This window comes from Hyperoodon ampullatus (genome assembly GCF_949752795.1).
Source record: "Hyperoodon ampullatus genome assembly, chromosome: 9".
Lineage (NCBI taxonomy): Eukaryota > Metazoa > Chordata > Mammalia > Artiodactyla > Ziphiidae > Hyperoodon > Hyperoodon ampullatus.
This window is the reverse complement of record NC_136922.1, coordinates 33,216,633-33,235,076: the sequence shown is the minus strand read 5'-3', so window position 1 is coordinate 33,235,076 and position 18,444 is coordinate 33,216,633. Positions and strand designations below refer to the sequence as shown.

General features: G+C 42.5%; 1 protein-coding gene across 2 annotated transcripts in view; it reads left to right on the top strand.

Annotated features, from left to right (window-relative positions):
* The window catches only part of GPNMB (glycoprotein nmb), a gene marked incomplete at its 5' end in the record, with an annotated part of 29,075 nt that extends 18,266 nt beyond the window's left edge, over positions 1-10,809 (top strand). The window contains 5 exons of one of the 2 annotated variants that reach the window (XM_079711168.1): positions 1,941-2,039; positions 3,096-3,198; positions 5,476-5,690; positions 9,090-9,183; positions 9,628-10,809. In XM_079711168.1, the coding sequence (XP_079567294.1) occupies positions 1,941-2,039; positions 3,096-3,198; positions 5,476-5,690; positions 9,090-9,183; positions 9,628-9,778 (662 nt within the window). In that variant the 3' untranslated portion in view covers positions 9,779-10,809. Of the gene's footprint in view, positions 1-1,904; positions 2,040-3,095; positions 3,199-5,475; positions 5,691-9,089; positions 9,184-9,627 lie in introns of both variants that reach the window. The other variant, XM_079711167.1, reaches the window with a different exon arrangement.
* Between the last annotated feature and the right edge of the window lie 7,635 nt (positions 10,810-18,444).

Below are 18,444 nucleotides of genomic sequence, written 5' to 3'. Positions count from 1 at the left end.
GAATTAAGTAGGACGCTTACCTTCTTCCCCATCTGTCTGTTAAGTTGTTAGTTTTTCTCCATTAGCCCTTTAATCATACCTTGACTTTATATGTATAGATATAGATTTGACATTGTACATACCTCTGCAAAACTCCACATGCATTTTTATAAGCATTCTACCAAAGATAAAATCATGGACATTTATTAGTCATTTTTTATGAGAAGTTTTATTTTAAAAGATGGCAGGGTCATCATTCCATGCTCTAACTTGACAGCTAAATTTCACCTGTCAAGACCTTCAAAAGGAGTTTTCTAGGCAAGAGCCAGCCATCTTTAATACCCTTCACAAACATATCTTTTGCTTCGGAGCCCATCAGTTAAATCTCAGAATAGGAAGAATGATTGCCCTGTAACTTCCACAGGACCACCGTGAAACTCAGGGGACACAGCCAACCCTGCCATAGCCAAGCCTGCTGATAAACCACGGCATCTGAATCTGGCATGGCATCAGAACCTTTCTGGGTTTTACCCAAACAACATTTCCCAAAGTGTGTGCCATGGAGCACTCGTTTCTAGAGATGCTCTGAGAACTGCTCTGCGAAGGTCCCTCTGAGCAAAGGACCATCACAGGCACATTCATTCACCCACTAGAGACTCTGAGGAGCCCTGGAGGAGTCTCCCAATTGGCTTCATACTTACATATCCCTATGTTAGAGATGCAGCTCTTATGAAGCTTTGATTCCCCCCAAACTGGGTCCATTTTCATGTCTTTGGAAATTTGAGACAGTAATGCTTTATTTTCAGTATTATATTTTCTTTCCAGTCTTTTTATCTTGTTAATGGAACACCAACACCTTAATTAGAGGTTTTTAAATTGTAAGTAATAGGCTTCCCTGGTGGTGCAGTGGTTGAGAGTCCGCCTGCCGATGCAGGGGATATGGGTTTGTGCCCCGGTCCGGGAAGATCCCACATGCTGCAGAGTGGCTGGGCCCGTGAGCCATGGATGCTAAGCCTGCACGTCCGGAGCCTGTGCTCCGCAACAGGAGAGGCCACAACAGTGAGAGGCCTGCAAAAAAAAAAAAAAAAATTGTAACTAATAGAGCATTAAATTCTTTGCTCTAATCACACTCAAAGGGTTATTTTTCAACAACATCTTGTATTCACTCCTTTCCTTCCCCACACCTCTGCTCATCGTAGTGACTGTATGACTTCTAGAATGTCAACTTAGGAGCTATGAAACATTCAAACAGGGAAAGAATTGCATTTTTCCATGTTGTTTCCTTCTTATCATTTAAAATTATCCACCTTAACATTTAAAATTACATATCTTATTACATATCTATGTTATAGCACATCTGTATCTACATAGATGTATAGAAGTACATATTGGGATAAGGAAATGGATATTTATTAAGTACTTCCTATGTGGCAGACATGAGAAGCAAGTTTTATATACCTTATTTAAGTTTTATAGTTCAACTCTAGTAGGTCAGTAAGTATTGTCCCTATTTTACAGATGAGCAAATTGAGGAAAGAGAGGTTAAATGACATGCCCATGGTCTCAAACAGCTAAAAACAAGGGGCCTAGAATTTGAGCCCAGAATACCTTCCTCCAAAATTACAATATAATTTTATCTGTTGTAGCCTGCTTTATTTCATCATGATTGTTGTATTACACATTTTAATATGGCTTCCACCTTTCATATGCTATTTGTGCTTGAACAAGATACAGGATTATGTTTACTTACATAATTTAACAATTTTATAATGCCTTATAGCTCTCACATCTATATGAATTGTTACACATTTAGTTCAAATTTCTGCAGCAATTTAATAGTATAGAATTCTTGATATTTTTCTAAAGAGCAAGTAGACAAATGTTTAGATCTTTGGTAATATCATGTACATCTTTTACATTCTCAGCAAGTACCCTAAAATCTTGTTTTTCAGACTCTCCAGTACCTGCTGGTGACAATGCCCTGAAGCTGAGGGAGATTCCTGATAAAAACTGCCATATTAACAGATATGGCTACTTTAAAGCCACCATCACAATTGTAGGTAAGACCATGGAGGAAAGCTGTAAGAATCCACCTTGGGTCACCCACTCCCTTACCTGACTCTGGAGGGGTGAGGATGGGGAGCAAGGGCACCCACTCTCTGTCCAAGGTGGTACCACATGTGCACAAGCAAAGATTCCACTAGTTTCTAGATTTCCACCTGCCTTTCCAGCCTTCCTTAGACATCCTGGTGGAAATGAGCCCTCTGTGAGGCCCACAGAGCAATGAGCCTGCCAGGGGGCCTGGACCTCCGACCCTGTGCAGCTCAGAAACCTGAATGAATGTGGCCTGAAGGAAGGCCAGTTGCAAATTCTCACAGCTCCCACTTTCTTCCCCTGGGTGATTTCACAAAGTCACACCTCCTGTGTGTAAGAAAGAGGGTTGAACAGGGCCACCACACCGGGCTGTGCGCTTGGGGCGCTGCTCACAGGTGCCCAACAGAGGAGACGGCTTGGGCTAAAACCCACCTGGTGGTCCAGGGGCTACAACTCCGCCTTCTGATGCAGGGGGTGTGGGTTCGATCCCTGGTCGGGGAGCTAAGATCCCACATGTCTCACGGCCAAAAAGCCAAAACATAAAATGAGCAATATTGTAACAAATTCAATGAAGACTTTAAAAATGGTCCACATTAAAAACAAACAAACAAATCAAAATAAATAAATAAACCCCAAGCTGTGCCTACTGGGGCTGAGCCACTTGGGCAGGAGAGACAGCAGCCGAGGCCTGAGCCTGGGCCTGCCCGCCTTCAAGGTCATCTCTCCCGGAAACACCTCCTCAAGTGGGTGCCGCCTCCTGACACACACAGGCTCCAGGACTAAAGATCAAGGTTGGGCTGAAGAGCTGTTCAGTTTTTTTTTTTTTTTTTTTTTTTGAGCTGTTCAGTTTGACTTTGAAAATGCTGCCTGGACATGTACCCAAAGCTCTGGGGCAGATTCCCGGGTCTGGGGTGGTGAGAAGCTGAGTGCATTTTGTTTGGCCTTCTGATTTGTTAAGAAGTGGTTTGGTTTGGTTTGTGTTGTATTTTGATGTGTTTTTCTGCGGGGCATTGTTCCATTAGAGGGAATTCTGGAGGTTAACATCATCCAGGTGACAGATGTCCTGATGCCCATGCCACAGCCTGACAACCCCCTGGTGGATTTCGTCGTGACCTGCCAAGGGAGGTGAGTACATTATCTCCAAGAAAGGGGCCAAGTGAGGATCCCAGGCTGAACAAAGGCCTTCATACCCCTCTCCCCTTTAAAGTTGATTTGGATTCTAGTTCCTCAGCAAGCCAGGATGAGGAAGGACCCTCCCAGGTGCTCTCAAGCATGCACTTGCTTTGCTAGAGTTGAGCAATGCTCATCACCTTTAACTGTTGAAGAAGAATTCCTGATTGAACACTTACTGTGTCCTTAACATTTTACTTCTGTTTTCATGTTAAATCCTCACACAGTCTTATGAGCCTCCTCATTTACACCAGTGATAACAGTACCTCCCTAGGTGGCGGGTACCTGGCAGAGCAAAGTTCCTGGGTTGAGGTCTGGCTCAGAGCCTCTTAAGCTTCCTGAGGCTCCTCCAGAGTCAGGGGAGGCAATGTGGAAGCGCTGTGTCCTTGTGCTAAATAGTAGCAATGCCTGATCATCCTGTCTCGCTTTAAAACTTACAAAGCTCTTTCTAATGCATTATATAGTTTGATTTCCTAATGTTTGGTTATAACTATAGACAATAGACTGAATATAAACTAATTAATATATAAATACTGTATCAATTAAGCCATTAAATATGTGAATGACTTACTAATTTACATATAAGTCAATCAAGTAATTAAAATGTATGTGTATGTGATATATAAATTAATCAAGAGAATGAGCTGGTATAAAAATGAGGCCTTATTTGATCAAAAAGGATAGCTCCAGGGAATCCCTGGTCAGGGAACTAAGATCCTGCAAGCCACGGGGTGCACCCCCCAAAAAAGGGGGGGATAGCTCCAAAGCTCTCTGGATTGGGGAGAGAATGGGATGAGGATGACAGAAATAGAGAAAACCCTGACTGAGGAGGTGAAGCTGCTTCAAGAGGCCAGGGGCCAGGTGAGAAGAGAACATGAACTCATCTAATTTCCCATGCCCTCATCAGGCCCAGCTTCAGAGCCTGGTCTCTCCATCCAGGAAGTCTACTCAGAAGTGAGACAGTGGCTAACACAGTAACGCATGGTAGCTGAGTGGTTACAGGGACAGCTGTCAAACCTCTTTTATTCAAGTCCCAACTCCACCTCTAACTGCTTTTTTAACCTGGGACCAGCGATCTCCCCTCCCAGAGCTGGTTTGTCACCTGATGCATTAGGATAATATGACTTTCCTCATCAGGTCATTGAGAGGAATAGACAAGACTATATCACTTATCAGAAATTCAGTGCCTTGCACATAGTAGATGCTGCATAAACAGCTCTGGTTGCTGCTGCTGTTGTTGTCATATCTCTGCAGGAACCCACGCAGGGCCGACTGACATTTAATACTACCTTTGCCTAACACCTAAGCCGTCTGCATCTTTGGGCATCTAGGGAGCCAAAAAGGAGAGGGAAGCTCCCAGCAGTCCCTTGCCTTGGGGGACATAATTTCTTCCTCCTCCAGCACGAGGGGCTCATCTTCCTGAGGATACAAAGGAAACAATGACTCACACCCAGGCTTGTTTAAGAGTAAATTAAGATCCCACATGCTGCGGAGCAACTAAGCCCGTATGCCACAACTCCTGAGCCTGCGCTCTAGAGCCCGTGAACCACAACGCCTGAGCCTGCGTGCCACAACTACTGAAGCCCATGTGCCTAGAGCCCGTGCTCCACAACAAGAGAAGCCACCGCAATGAGAAGCCTGCGCACCACAACGAAGAGTAGCCCCCACTCACCACAATGAGAGAAAGCCCGCACAGAGCAACAAAGACCCAACGCAGCCAAAAATAAATAATTAATTAATTTAAAAAAAAAACTTTTTAAACATCCTTGCTTCTTTTTTAAAAAAATTTTATTTATTTATTTATTTATTGGCTGTGTTGGGTCTTCATTTCTGTGTGTGGGCTTTCTCTAGTTGCGGCGAGCAGGGGCCACTCCTCATCGCGGTGCGGGGGCCTCTCACTGTCGTGGCCTCTCTCGTTGTGGAGCACAAGCTCCAGATGCGCAGCCTCAGTAGTTGTGGCTCACGGGCCTAGTTGCTCCGCAGCATGTGGGACCTTCCCAGACCAGGGCTCGAACCCGTGTCCCCTGCATTGGCAGGCAGATTCTCAACCACTGCACCACCAGGGAAGCCCTAAAAAAATTTTTTAAGAGTAAATTATATGTGACAATTTCATGTCATATGGTTTGAATAAGAATAAGTAGGATTCCATTTTATAGAAATGTAGTGATTTTTCTTTCTACACTGATGTCATATTCCTCTCTCTGTCTCTCTCCGTGTCATTCGTGCCCTCAGCATCCCCACAGAGGTCTGTACTGTCATCTCCGACCCCACCTGCCAGGTCACTCAGAACACAGTCTGCGACCCTGTGGACATGGACCTGGGCGACATGTGCTTGCTGACAGTGAGAAGAGCCTTTGGTGGGTCTGGGACATACTGTATGAACGTCACTCTGGGTGATGATGCAAGCCTGGCCCTCACGAGCACCCTCGTCTCTATCCCTGGAAGAGGTAAGTTTTGTTTTATGGTTGTATGAACATTTCATGTTGGAGATAAAGTGTGTATCCAATACCAAAGGTACTCAAGGCTTCACTCTCAATATTTAGTTTTATTTCCATGTAAAATTCATTGAACTGTTGTTAACGTGGATTTGAGAAATGGCATTAAAAGCCAACAGCAAATCTACTTAGGGAAGGGATGAGAGAGAGAAACCCAATGAAGTAATGGCCAGAGAAAAGCCTTTTGATGAAAAAAAATCAGCTGTGATCATGGACCAGTAATAATGGGATGTGGTCACTGCATGCTCAGATAGATTTGTAATTCAAGAGGAAAGTGCAAAGCCCAACATCAAAAAATAACAATGTTCTCCAATTAAGCTACAACAAAGGGGAGGCCGGTATCATGCTGTCATTGGAATCCACCTGGGCAAAGATATGAAGCCATGAAGAGAAATGAGAAACCAGGTGGACTCCTGGTTCCCTTCTAACTTGCCGTGGGCCCTCTCTTTCCCTTCCCAAATTCTACCAAGCATTACACTGAGACAGAAACAAACCAATTTACCTAGTCCTTAAATGTTCACCAGAAAAACTACTCCTTGTCCCCTTTATGCTCGGAGAGGTAAGATATTAGCAAAATGGTTGAAGGAATTTCATTGAGAAATTCCCATTTACTGGTGGCTGCTAATCTTCCCCAACCCATAAGGACTCTACCTGGTGACCCTAACTGAATTTCACTTATAACTGACTATGTTGTAAGATACTGCTTTACCTCTTAGAGGAAGTGCTACATGGTGGGACGGAAGGCACAGATTAAATTGTGCACACGTTACAGTACGTGTTTTGCTCCTTAATTTGAGTATTGTTGGATACAACCTAACAACTAACTCACAAATAACTCTTTCGGTCGTAGAGTCTATCTTATAAGGTGAAATGTACTTAAACATATATTTACTCATTAACTATATAAAAGGCAGCTTTAACCTCATTGAAAGAAAAGCGTAAGTAATCATGCATATAATTATTTGCATGAGGGTTTATTGTTGGTGAGATCCAAGGTGTACGTTAAAAGAAAAGAAAAGAATGCAAAGGTACGCTGCTTCCTCCCAGGGAGGGTGCATGGGGTCTGGGGTGCAGAAGTGGGGAGCCAGGCAGAAAGAGGCAGCCGCAGCCTCTGTATTCGAGTGAGTGTGGATCTTCTACACCATCACCTCCAGGAGCTACTGGGGTTGTTTTTCTTGTGCTGTTGCAGTTACTTTTAGAATTGCCTTTTAGAGTCCCAACCTATTCTGTGAAGCTTTCTCAGTTCTGGCAAACCACGGTTCTCTTACCTGGATTAGACGCTTGGATATTTGCTTCCCTTTAATCCTTCTTGTAGTGAGTGATAACTTTAGGTGTGACCTGAGCCATTTTTAAAATCCAAAAAAGGAAGCTCAGAAAGAGAGCTTTTAACCCAATGGGAATTGTAACTTGATGACTTGGGTTTCAAAGTCAGAATCTCAAAAGTCCATCATTGTTCAAAGGCAAACCCATTGACTTTTAGCTGAAATGACTTTTAATCATTGATTCAAGGAACATTCATGAAGCACCTGCAATGCTTTCAACAAATATTCATTGGGCGTCCACTCCATGTCCATCACAGCTCCAGGCACCAGGTAGCCACTTCTAGATAGAGTGGGAACAAGGTGAGGAAGGTCCCAGCTTTTGTGAGCAGAAAGAGGCAATAAACAAATAAGATGATATTGTGAAGACAAGGAAACAAGGCATGGAGAGTGACAAACATGGGAGAGAGGGCACAGAGGTTGGCTCTCTAGATTGGGAGGTTGGGAAAGTCCTGCCAATGCAGTGGCACCCTCTTGGTGAAGTGCCTTCTCTGAATGAGGAGAAGGGGCTCCTCCTCCTCCTCTGAGACCTGCATTTCAAGAATGAGCAGCCAGGCTTCTCTGGTGGGGCAGTGGTTGAGAGTCCGCCTGCCGATGCAGGGGATACGGGTTCGTGCCCCGGTCTGGGAGGATCCCACATGACTCGGAGCAACTGGGCCCGTGAGCCATGGCCACTGAGCCTGCGCGTCCGGAGCCTGTGCTCCGCAACGGGGGAGGTCACAGCAGTGAGAGGCCCGCGTACCGTAAAAAAAAAAAAAAAAGAATGAGCAGCCCATCTAGATCCTTATGCACCACAGGTAGGGTTTGGGTTTTATTCTGTGCGTAAGGGGAACCACTGGCAGGGTTGAAGCATGATCTAATCAATACTTTTAGATGATCGTTCAGACTGCTGAGTGAAGTAAGTTCTTGGAAAGTAGCCGTGGAAGCAGGTAGACAATGAAGAGGTCCTCTCAGGGAAGAGGGCTGGTGGCCGGGACTGTGATGGCGGCAGAGAAGGTGGAGAGAAAATAGACCAACTCCAGTTATACTTTCGTGGCAGAGACAAGACTAGTTGATTTGCTGGGTTCTGGGAGTACAAAGAAGACATACTCCTTGCTTTATGGCTCTTACAGTCTAGCAAGAGAGAAATTTGTGTAAAGAAGTAATTGCGAGCTTCCCTGGTGACGCAGTGGTTAAGAATCCACCTGCCAATGCAGGGGACACGGGTTCGAGCCCTGGTCCAGGAAGATCCCACACGCCGTGGAGCAACTAAGCCCATGCGCCACAACTACTGTGCCCGAGCTCTAGAGCCCGAGAACCACAACTACTGAAGTCCGTGCACTTAGAACCCATGCTCCACAGCAAGAGAAGCCACCACAATGAGCCCTCGCGCCGCAACGAAGAGTAGCCCCTGCTCACCGCAACTAGAGAAAGCCCACGTGCAGCAATGAAGACCCAACGCAGCCAAAAATAAATAAATAAAATAAATAATTTTTTTAAAAAAAGTAATTGCAACACAGTGTGATGGAGGCAGAGAAAGAGAGACAAGGAGAGAAGTGACAAAGGAAGGCATGACATGCTGCCCGCATGCATGCATGTCTGGAAGGTGTCCCAAAGGGGCAGACGCTGGAGATGAGTTGGATGTTCCCGGCAGAGGGCATGGAGATTTGAAAGAGCACGGGGAGGATGGATTTTTAGCACAGCTGGAAAGAAGGCAGTGGAAGATGAGCCCAGAGGGGTGTGCAGGAGGATCATGAAGACCTTCACCACGTGTGTGCAGCTGGGTCAGCTCAGACCCCATCAGGTATCTCCGGGACGTGACATCTGTCTCCTGAGCCCGTAACACAGTGTTCCAGACACGCTAACTCATTCTCTAAATGGAAGATAAGCTGCCCCCAAAGACTATGTATTATGTAATGGGAAAGATTACTGAAAGCGCAGAGAGAGCCATATATCTTCTGTTAGCTCTCTTCCTCATTGATTTAATTGCATTACAAGCAGCATGTCCTCGAGGTGGAAGTTGTCACTAATACGGTCTTGCTTTTGTTTTAAGACCCAGACTCCCTTTTAAGAATGGCAAGTGGTACCCTGGTCTTCGTTGGCTGCATGGCCATATTTGTCACTGTGATCGCCCTTTTGGTGTACAAGTAAGTTGCTGGTTCTAACACTTTAAATCACTAGAGTATATTGTCAAAAATAAATAGCATATTTCTGCACAAGTGGGCTGTTTTCCCTTTTTTGCTTTTAAACATTTTGTATGTGGGAGGAAAATCTTCCACTGAATGACGAATACCAAACTAGCCTATTAATTTTGCTGTGTTTTTTTTAATCCCTAAAAATGCTACCAAATGTCAGTAACTTTACCAAATTGTGTCAGCTTAATGTTTAACATATAATCTCAAGTTATAGTAAGCAGACACATTTCTTGCATGAAGAAGAGAAAATAAATATATTTTCATAAGACATCAGTGTCTTAAAAGCCATAAATTAAATAGAATTAACCATTCTGCGCTTGGCATGTAAAAGACTGTAGAAAGCAACCTTTTCCAGCTGGAGATCTTTTTTTAATCTGTCCAACACATTGCTTTCAGAAAACACAAGGAATACAAACCAATAGAAAACAGCACTGGGATCGTGGTCAGAGGCAAAGGCCTGAATGTTTTCCTCAATTTTGCAAAGATGCTCTTCCCCGGAAACCAGGAAAAAGATCCACTGCTCAAGAACCAACCGGGAATTCTTTAAATCTTCTGCCTTACTTATGACCAATGGCTCACTCTTCAGCGCCATTTATGTCAGCTATGCTAGAGTGGATGACGATTAACTTTTTTAAAAGATTATCGTAAAATATATATTGTGGTTTAGGGAGGTCCAATTTTTATTATAGGTTAAATGACATTTTAGAGAGGTGGAGGGGAATTAAACTACGCACAGCCTCATCCATGTTATATTAACTGATAGAACCAGTTAGCAATTAAACTACACACAGCCTCACCCGTGTTATATTAACTGATAAAAACCAGTTAGCAGCACTTTCTTTCGTGATGGTTTGTTTCACTTATAATGTCTTAGGTGATTAGTAGGATAGATACACTGTATCCAGAGTAGCAGAAGAAGGTACTTTCGTTAGAGTCTGACCTAGGTTAACTGGAAGGAGAGGCTGGACGTGTTCTAGCTTTCCATATAACCATATGCATAAAACCAGTGTATTCCTGTTCTGAAGGTCATGTTCCAAGCTACCTGAATCCTATGTCAATGAACATGCATGAGCTCCCAACAGAACACTAACAGATAAGTCTTTAGTAGGCTTTTCATACTTGTTATATTAAAAAAAAATACTAATCTAATAAATGATTGTGAATATGTTTGTGACCACCTGCCGAGGCCAAATGTGTAAAGGAACGGTACTCATTCATTCATTTTTCCCATGGACATTTATGTAGCACTTTCTGTATACCAGGCATGTTGCTAAGTACATGGCCCTGCACTCAGAGTGTTGACATTCTTGTGGATATATCTGAATTTCTGTACACTCTGGCGCCATAGTTGAAAGTTACAGTTGAAATTATATATTATGATTTTCCAAAAAAGGAGGCCCCTGGTTTTCCTACTGGTTTCTCTATTCAAATGATACAGAAACTTAATCACCAAGGATTTTACTTTCATTTGTAACTGAAGCTACTATATGTCAGTCATGACATTTTTCTTCTCCTTCCTGGAAAATAAAGTATGAAAATAAAAAAAATAAAATAAAGCTCTTGGAATTATTTTTCTAATTTGTTGTTTGCCGTTCAATTTCATTTAGAGTTTTAACACATAAAAAGTTGTTTAGGACTCCCCTGGTGGCGCAGTGGTTAAGAATCCGCCTGCCAATGCAGGGGACACGGGTTTGTGCCCCGGTCTGGGAAGATCCCACATGCCATGGAGCGGCTAGGCCCATGAGCCACAACTACTGAGCCTGCGCGTCTGGAGCCTGTGCTTCACAACGAGAGAGGCCGCGACAGTTAGAGGCCCGTGCACCGCGATGAAGAGTGGCCCCTGCTTGCCGCAGCTGCAGAAAGCCCTTGCACAGAAACGAAGACCCAACACAGCCAAAAATAAATATAAAATAAATAAATAAATTTCTAAAAAAAAAAAATCAACCAACTGTCAAAATGCATTAAAAAAAAAAAAGCTGTTTAATTCTGCCCCATGGAGCACTGATAGTTTCATAAGTATTTGGGGTTTTTTTGGTTTTATTTTGTTTTTTTTTGCGGTACGCGGGCCTCTCACCGTTGTGGCCTCTCCCGTTACGGAGCACAGGCTCCAGACGCGCAGGCTCAGCAGCCATGGCTTCACGGGCCCAGCCGCTCCGCGGCATGTGGGATCCTCCCAGACAGGGGCACGAACCCACATCCTCTGCATTGGCAGGCGGACTCTCAACCACTGCGCCACCAGGGAAGCCCAGCATTTTGTATTTTTAAGTATATGTATACAGTATGTGAAATTGCAGTAAATTATACATATATATATATACACACACACACACACATATACATATGTATATGTATATATATATGTATGTATGTATATAATCAGGCCAGTCTAAAAGAAGAGATCTTCTACAGGCAGTTCTGGACTCTTTGAACAGTCAGGATTATATTAAAAATAAAGGTTAGAGGATGGTTCTAGGTCACAGATTGGCAGTCTTTTTCTGTAAAGCGTCAGGCAGTTAGTATTTTAGGTTCCATGGGCCATACGGTGTCTGTTGCAACTACTCAACTCCAATATTGTAGCACAAAAGCCATCATATACATAAATGAAAGCACATGGCTGTGTTCCAGCACAAGCATATTGACAAAAGCAGGTGGTGGGCCAGATCTGGCCTGCAGGCCATAGCTTGTGGACCCATATTCTAGACTAAAAGAGACTAGAGAGACACAGCAACCAAGAGCAACTGAGGAATCTAGATTGCATCCTATTATTAAAGAACAGCTATGAAAAATATTCTTGGGACACCTGAGGGAAAACTGAATACACACTGGATACCAAATGATATAACAGAATTAGTGTTAATTTTCTTAAGGAGTTAGTCTAGTTCATTCACTTCATAGATGGCCAAGGCCAAAAATAAGCTCTTTATTCTGGAATCATCCCAAAGAGTACAAAATTTGCAGAACAAGAAATGTGGAATTTATCTGCATTTATGAGTTGGCTGAAGGTCAGTGGTTCTCAACCACAGGTTACTTTGCCCCTCGGGGGGCCCTGGCAATATTAGGAGACATTTTTGATTGTCACAACTAGGATGGGGTGCTACTGGCATCTAATGAGTAGAGGCCAGGAGTGCTGCTAAACATCCTACAATACCCAGGATGGCCCCCACAGCAAAGCACCCCATCTTACCTGACCCCAAATGTCAGCAGCCCTATTGTGGAGTAACTGAAGAATCTCTGGACATGGATGTAAAGAGAGAAGACTTAGGGGCTTCCCTGGTGGCGCAGTGGTTGAGAGTCCGCCTGCCGATGCAGGGGACGCGGGTTCGTGCCCTGGTCCGGGAGGATCCCACGTGCCGCGGAGCGGCTGGGCCCGTGAGCCATGGCTGCTTAGCCTGCGCATCCGGAGCCTGTGCTCCGCAATGGGAGAGGCCACAACAGGGAGAGACCCACATACCGCCAAAAAAAAAAAAAAAAAAGAGAGAAGACTTAGATTTGAATCCAGCCCTGCCACTTAAAGCTGAGTGACCCTGGGCAAGTTATTTGAACTTTCTTGAGCCTCAGTCTCCTCATCTGTAAAATGGATATGCAGTCCCTCCTTAACTTACTTCATAGGGCTACTGCAAGCCCCTCTGAAAGAATGAATGGATGTGAAAGCACTTTGTATAGGGCACAATGGTATATATATTACATGTGAGAAGCAGTGTGAAGGGGCTTGCCATTTTTATGATGATTAGGAGGCCAGGACATTCATACCAAAAGCAGAAAAGTAATATCAAGTTGCAGCAGAATCTTTTGTAGGTTTGTTAACCACAGGCTTCTGAGCCCAGCCCCCCCAAAATTATGGGTTGAGGCCCCATAATTTCTGTGTCTCACTAGTTCCCATGTGATGTTGATACGGCTGCTCCCAGACCTAACTCTGAGAAATACTGGTCCTGAGATCTACTCTTACCTTATATCAACAGGGGGTAGCAGAGAGCAGCAAATATACAGTCAGTCACCAGGGAAGTGAGTTGAAATCCTCATGAAACCTCCCTCGGTTTCAATCTAACAAATGGCAGGAGAGAGGGATGAAATCATGAATCATTTGGATTTATATTCTCCTTGTGACCTTGGCAACAAGTCATTTAACTTCTGCTGAATTGCTATCTGTAAAATGGGGGAAGTAACCTAAAAGGTAGTGGGATGACTTGATTAATGTTTGCTGAGAATTAGAACTTCCAAACAAAATTGAAATGTGCAGGTAGTAAATTATTCTGGGAATTTCTTATTCTTTGGACCCTTCATAAATGTCTACATTTTAAACACTTCTGACTCATCTATAAACATTGGTTGCCTTCGATGAATTTTCAGTTGTTTAACAGTTTAGAGGCAATACTTTGTACGCATTCATTATATCCGGAATGTGTAATAACTCCAAGCCTAAGAGACAGGCTAAGGGCAGATGAGAAGAAAGTGATCCAGGAGGTGAAGGTGACCACCTTTTGATGGGGCCCCTGGTGGGTGGGAAATCCTTTAAGGTTTTTTCAGAGTGGTCCCAAAGCCACTGGAATAGGTGCTCTAAAAATTCAGAGGCCAGTTCCCAGGAATCACCTCTCACAGGCTGATTTTGATCCTTCGACCATCATTTACTGTGCACCAGTATGTCCCAGGCTCTGGTCTGGAGGCAACACAGCCATGAACAAGAGACAAAGACTCTGCTTTCTTGGAGTTTGGGTCCCAGAGGTTTACTGCAGTGAGAGTCCTAACCTCTGGCCTGGAGTCCCCCATCCTGGCCACCCCATTGGCCTCAGTCTAATCTGCAGAGGTGATTTCTCTGCTACTTACCATAGAATTGTCGTTCCTTTTGCCATAGAAATTCTGGAATAAATTTTGCTTTGGAGATCGTCATAGGCTTTTTGGAATTTAGGTGACTTATTTAACCAATTTTAATTCTCTGTGTAATTTTCCCACACATATCATCATGTCACCTCCCCAGTGAAAATTTCTCTCAAATTTACAATGCAGTTGTCACTGTTAATTGCATTGCACAGATTTTAATAATACAAATTAAATATCAAGATTTGAGCTTACTGAATCCTTAGTTTTAAGGTGTTTGTTAGAATAAATTCCTTTAGAGTGAAAAAGAAAAGATGAATTACTTATGAGAAGTGGCAGGAGGATTTTGTGCCTATGGGTGGAATTTTAAATTTTGCTTTTTGGAATTGAGTGGAGGGACGGAGGTAGGCCTTAAATCAAGACCCCCGAACTCCAGCCTGGCACTGTCACTCACGAGCTACGCAGCCTGAAGTCAGGCATTTTCTCTCTCTGCACCAAAACCTCCTCCTCTGTAAAACGAGGGAAGGAGGAGGAGAGGGAAACTAACCTGGATGAATGCTGACGTCTCCTTGGGTTCTCGTGCTCCACTGTGCAAAGTGGGAGAGGGATATTAGCCAGTTGCCTTACAGTGATGTCAGGAGAATGTGTTCTAAAGCCGTAGGAGCTGGCACACTACTGTTTATGGGCCAGATCTGCCTCCCTGCCTGTTTTTCCATGGCTCTCAAGCTAAATTTGGTTTTTATATCTTTTAATGTTTGGGGGAAAAAAGAATATGATTTTGTGCCACATAAAAGTTCTATGAAGTTGGAAGTTCGGCCTCTGTAAATGAAGTTTTATTGGAGCATAGCCACGCTCATCCGTTTATGTATTGTCGGCAATGCTTTTGTACTCCAACAATAGCGATGAGTAGTCGGGACAGAGACAGTACGGTCTACACAGCCTAAAATATGTACTATTTAGTCCTTGATTGAAAAAGTTTGCTCATCTGTGTTTTGACACTTTGTTGAACTCCATTCCGAACTGAATGGAGAAAACAAGAATTCTTCAGAGAATTTCAGTTCCACAAAATGCAATTTTCTTAATTGAGCACGTTGAGCTCTTACCCGCAATCTCGTGTCACGTTATTCTGTAATGACAACAAACGCTGTATTATCGGACATAGTGAGTTAAGTGTACATTGCCTACAAACTGCTATGGGGAAATGTCAGAAAAGACCTTTCTGAAGAAAAAAAAAATCTAATAATCCTCGCAGGAGAAATTACAAATAGAATCACAACATGAAGAACCAAGTGATGAAGGATTTCATAAATCCCCAAAAGCATCAACCATAAAGAAAATGATTGATATATCAAATTATGTCACAATTTTAAAGTTCTGTATGAAAAAGATGCCACAGACTTCTTGTCTAATGACCCACAGAATTCTCATACTCTGCTAGTGAAAGTGCAAGATGGGAAACAATTCAGCAGTTTGGGAAACAATTTGGCAGTTTCTCATAAAAACAAATACACATATATCACATGGCCCTTCTACTCTTAGGTATTTACTCAAGAGAAATTAAGACATGTTCACACAATGACTTCTATGTAAATGTTCATGATAATGTTATTCGTAATAGCCACAAACTAGGAACAGCCTTAATTTCCATCAACTGGTGAATGGATGAATAAATGTGGTGTGTTCATGTAATGAAATACTACTTGACAATAAAAAGGAATAAACTGCCGATAGATGGAAGAACATGGATGAATTTCAAAAGCATTTTGTTAAATGAAATAAGCCAGTTATACTGAATGAGTATGTTTATATGATATTCTGAAAAAAAGCAAAACTAGTGACTGAGAGCAGATCTGTGCTTGCCTGACACTAGAGGTAGGGGGAGGAGAGAGACTGGGGGCACAAGGGAATTTGGGGGGCAAGGGAAACATTTTATGGCATGACTGTAGTGGTTAAAGAACTGTATCCATTTGTCAGATATCAAATTGTAGGCTTAAAATGGTTAGGTTTATTTTGTAGAAATATACCTCAATAAAGTTGATTGAAAATGGAAAGATACAGACTGGAAGAAAATATTTGCAATACATGTAACTGATAAAAGATTAGGTTATGTAAAGAACTGTTAGGGAAATGCAAATCATCACACAACTAGACATTGTTTTATACCTACCAGATTGTCAATGAAAAAAATCTGACAAAATCAAGTGTTGGTGAAAGTGAGAACACCGGAACACTTATACTTTGCTGTTGGGAGTCTAAACTGGAACAGTTCTTTTGGGGGACAATCTGGCATTATCTGGTGAAGTTGAAGATGCACACACCTATGATCCAGCGGTCTCACTCCTTGGTGTAGAATGCCCCAGAGAAACCCTTGCACACGTGTTCAGGCGACACGGACAAGAACATTCAGAGCAATGTGAACGTCCCTCCACAGTGGAATGGCTAAATCAGTTGTAACATACAATGGAATACTAATTATCAGTGAAAATGAATGAACCTACAGCTATAAACACCCAGAGGAAAGACTTGCCAATGTAATATTGACAGAAAAAAAGAAAACTGCAAAAGAGTACATGCAATATGATACCATTTACATAAAGTTTTCAAAAGCATGGAAAACTAAACAATATGGGAATGTATGAAAAAATGTAATAAGCCTATGGAAAAGAAGGCAAAAGAATTGTTATATGAAGCTCAGTACAGTGGTTGCCTCTGGGGAGGAGGAACGGGGGTTGGGGGGAGTAGCAGTCAGGCAGCTTCCATAGTGCCAGCCATGTTTTATTGCTTAAATTGACTGATAGGTTTGTTTTATTATTATTCTTTATGTTCTATCTACATGCTAATGTATTCTTCAGGAGTTTTCAAATATTACTTTAAATTTTATTTTATATTGGAGTATAGTCGATTTACAATGTTGTATTAGTTTCAGGTGTACAGCAAAGTGACTCAGTTATACATATACATGTATCTATTCTTTTTCAGATTATTTTCCCATATAAGTACTTAGAGAATATTGAGTAGAGTACCCTGTGCTATACAGTAGGTCCTTGTTGATTATCTATTTTATATATAGTAGTGTGTATAATTTAATTCCATATTCCTAATTTATCTCTCCCCCCAACTTTACCCTTTGGCAACCAGAAGTTTGCTTTCTAGGTCTGTGAGTCTGTTTCTGTTTGGTAAATAAGTTCATTTGTATCATTTTTTTGGTTCCACATATAAATGATATCATGTGATATGTCTTTCTCTGTCTGACTTACTTCACTTAGTGTGATAATCCCTAGGTCTATCCATGTTGGCACAAATGGCATTATTTCATTCTTTTCTATGAAATATTACGTGGTTTTTTTTGTTTGTTTGTTTGTTTTGTGGTACGCGGGCCTTTCACTGTTGTGGTCTCTCCCGTTGCGGAGCACAGGCTCCGGACGCGCAGGCTCAGCGGCCATAGCTCACGGGCCTAGCCGCTCCGCGGCATGTGGGATCTTCCCGGACCGGGGCACGAACCCACGTCCCCTGCATCAGCAGGCAGACTCTCAACCACTGCACCACCCCAGAAGCCCATTACTTATTTTTTAAGTGGAGTAAAATAACTTCTAAAAAGAATTTTAAAATAAAGACAACTCAGTAGAAAAAATTGGCAAAGGCTTGTGAACAGACAATCTACCGGAAATCCAAATGCCAATACACAGATGAAAAGATGTTCAACCACACTAGTAACTGGGGAAGTGCAAAAGAGGAGAACAAAGATATGTGAAACATAAGCCATTGGTACAGTATGATAATATTTAGGTAAAATTGTAAAACATTTAAAACAATACTATAAATTGTTTACACTCACATATGAACTTAAAGAATAGAAACATGCATGGGAATAGTACACATCAAATTTAGGGTAGTGGTTTGTCTCTAACGATGGATGGAAAAGCATGGGATTAGTGAGAGCTGTGAAGGGGCTTTAGCTGAATCTGTAACATTTTATTTCTAAAGGAAAAAAAAAGCTGAAATAAATAGAGCAAAATGAAGATTTGCTCAATCTGGTAGTTCATTTGTTTTTCTCTCCACTATACTATGTGTTTGAAAAGTTTTATAACTTTTCTAAAGAACAAGTTCTTGGGAATTCCCTGGCAGTCCAGTGGTTAAGACTCTGCACCTTCACTTCCAAGGGCTCAGGTTCAATCCCTGGTCGGGAAACTAAGATTCGACAAGCTGCGCAGCACGGCCAAAAATAAAAGAACGAGTTCTTAATAATCTTTTCTTTCCTCATGTGTGGTCTGAACAACAATAGAAATGAAATGTAAGCTCTTTCATTCAAAACTGTCTAGAGCTTTGAAACCCAAAGCCCTGACCTCTTTGCCTTTTCCTGCAAAGCCCAACCTCCAAAATTTTTTAAAAAATTTTATTGGA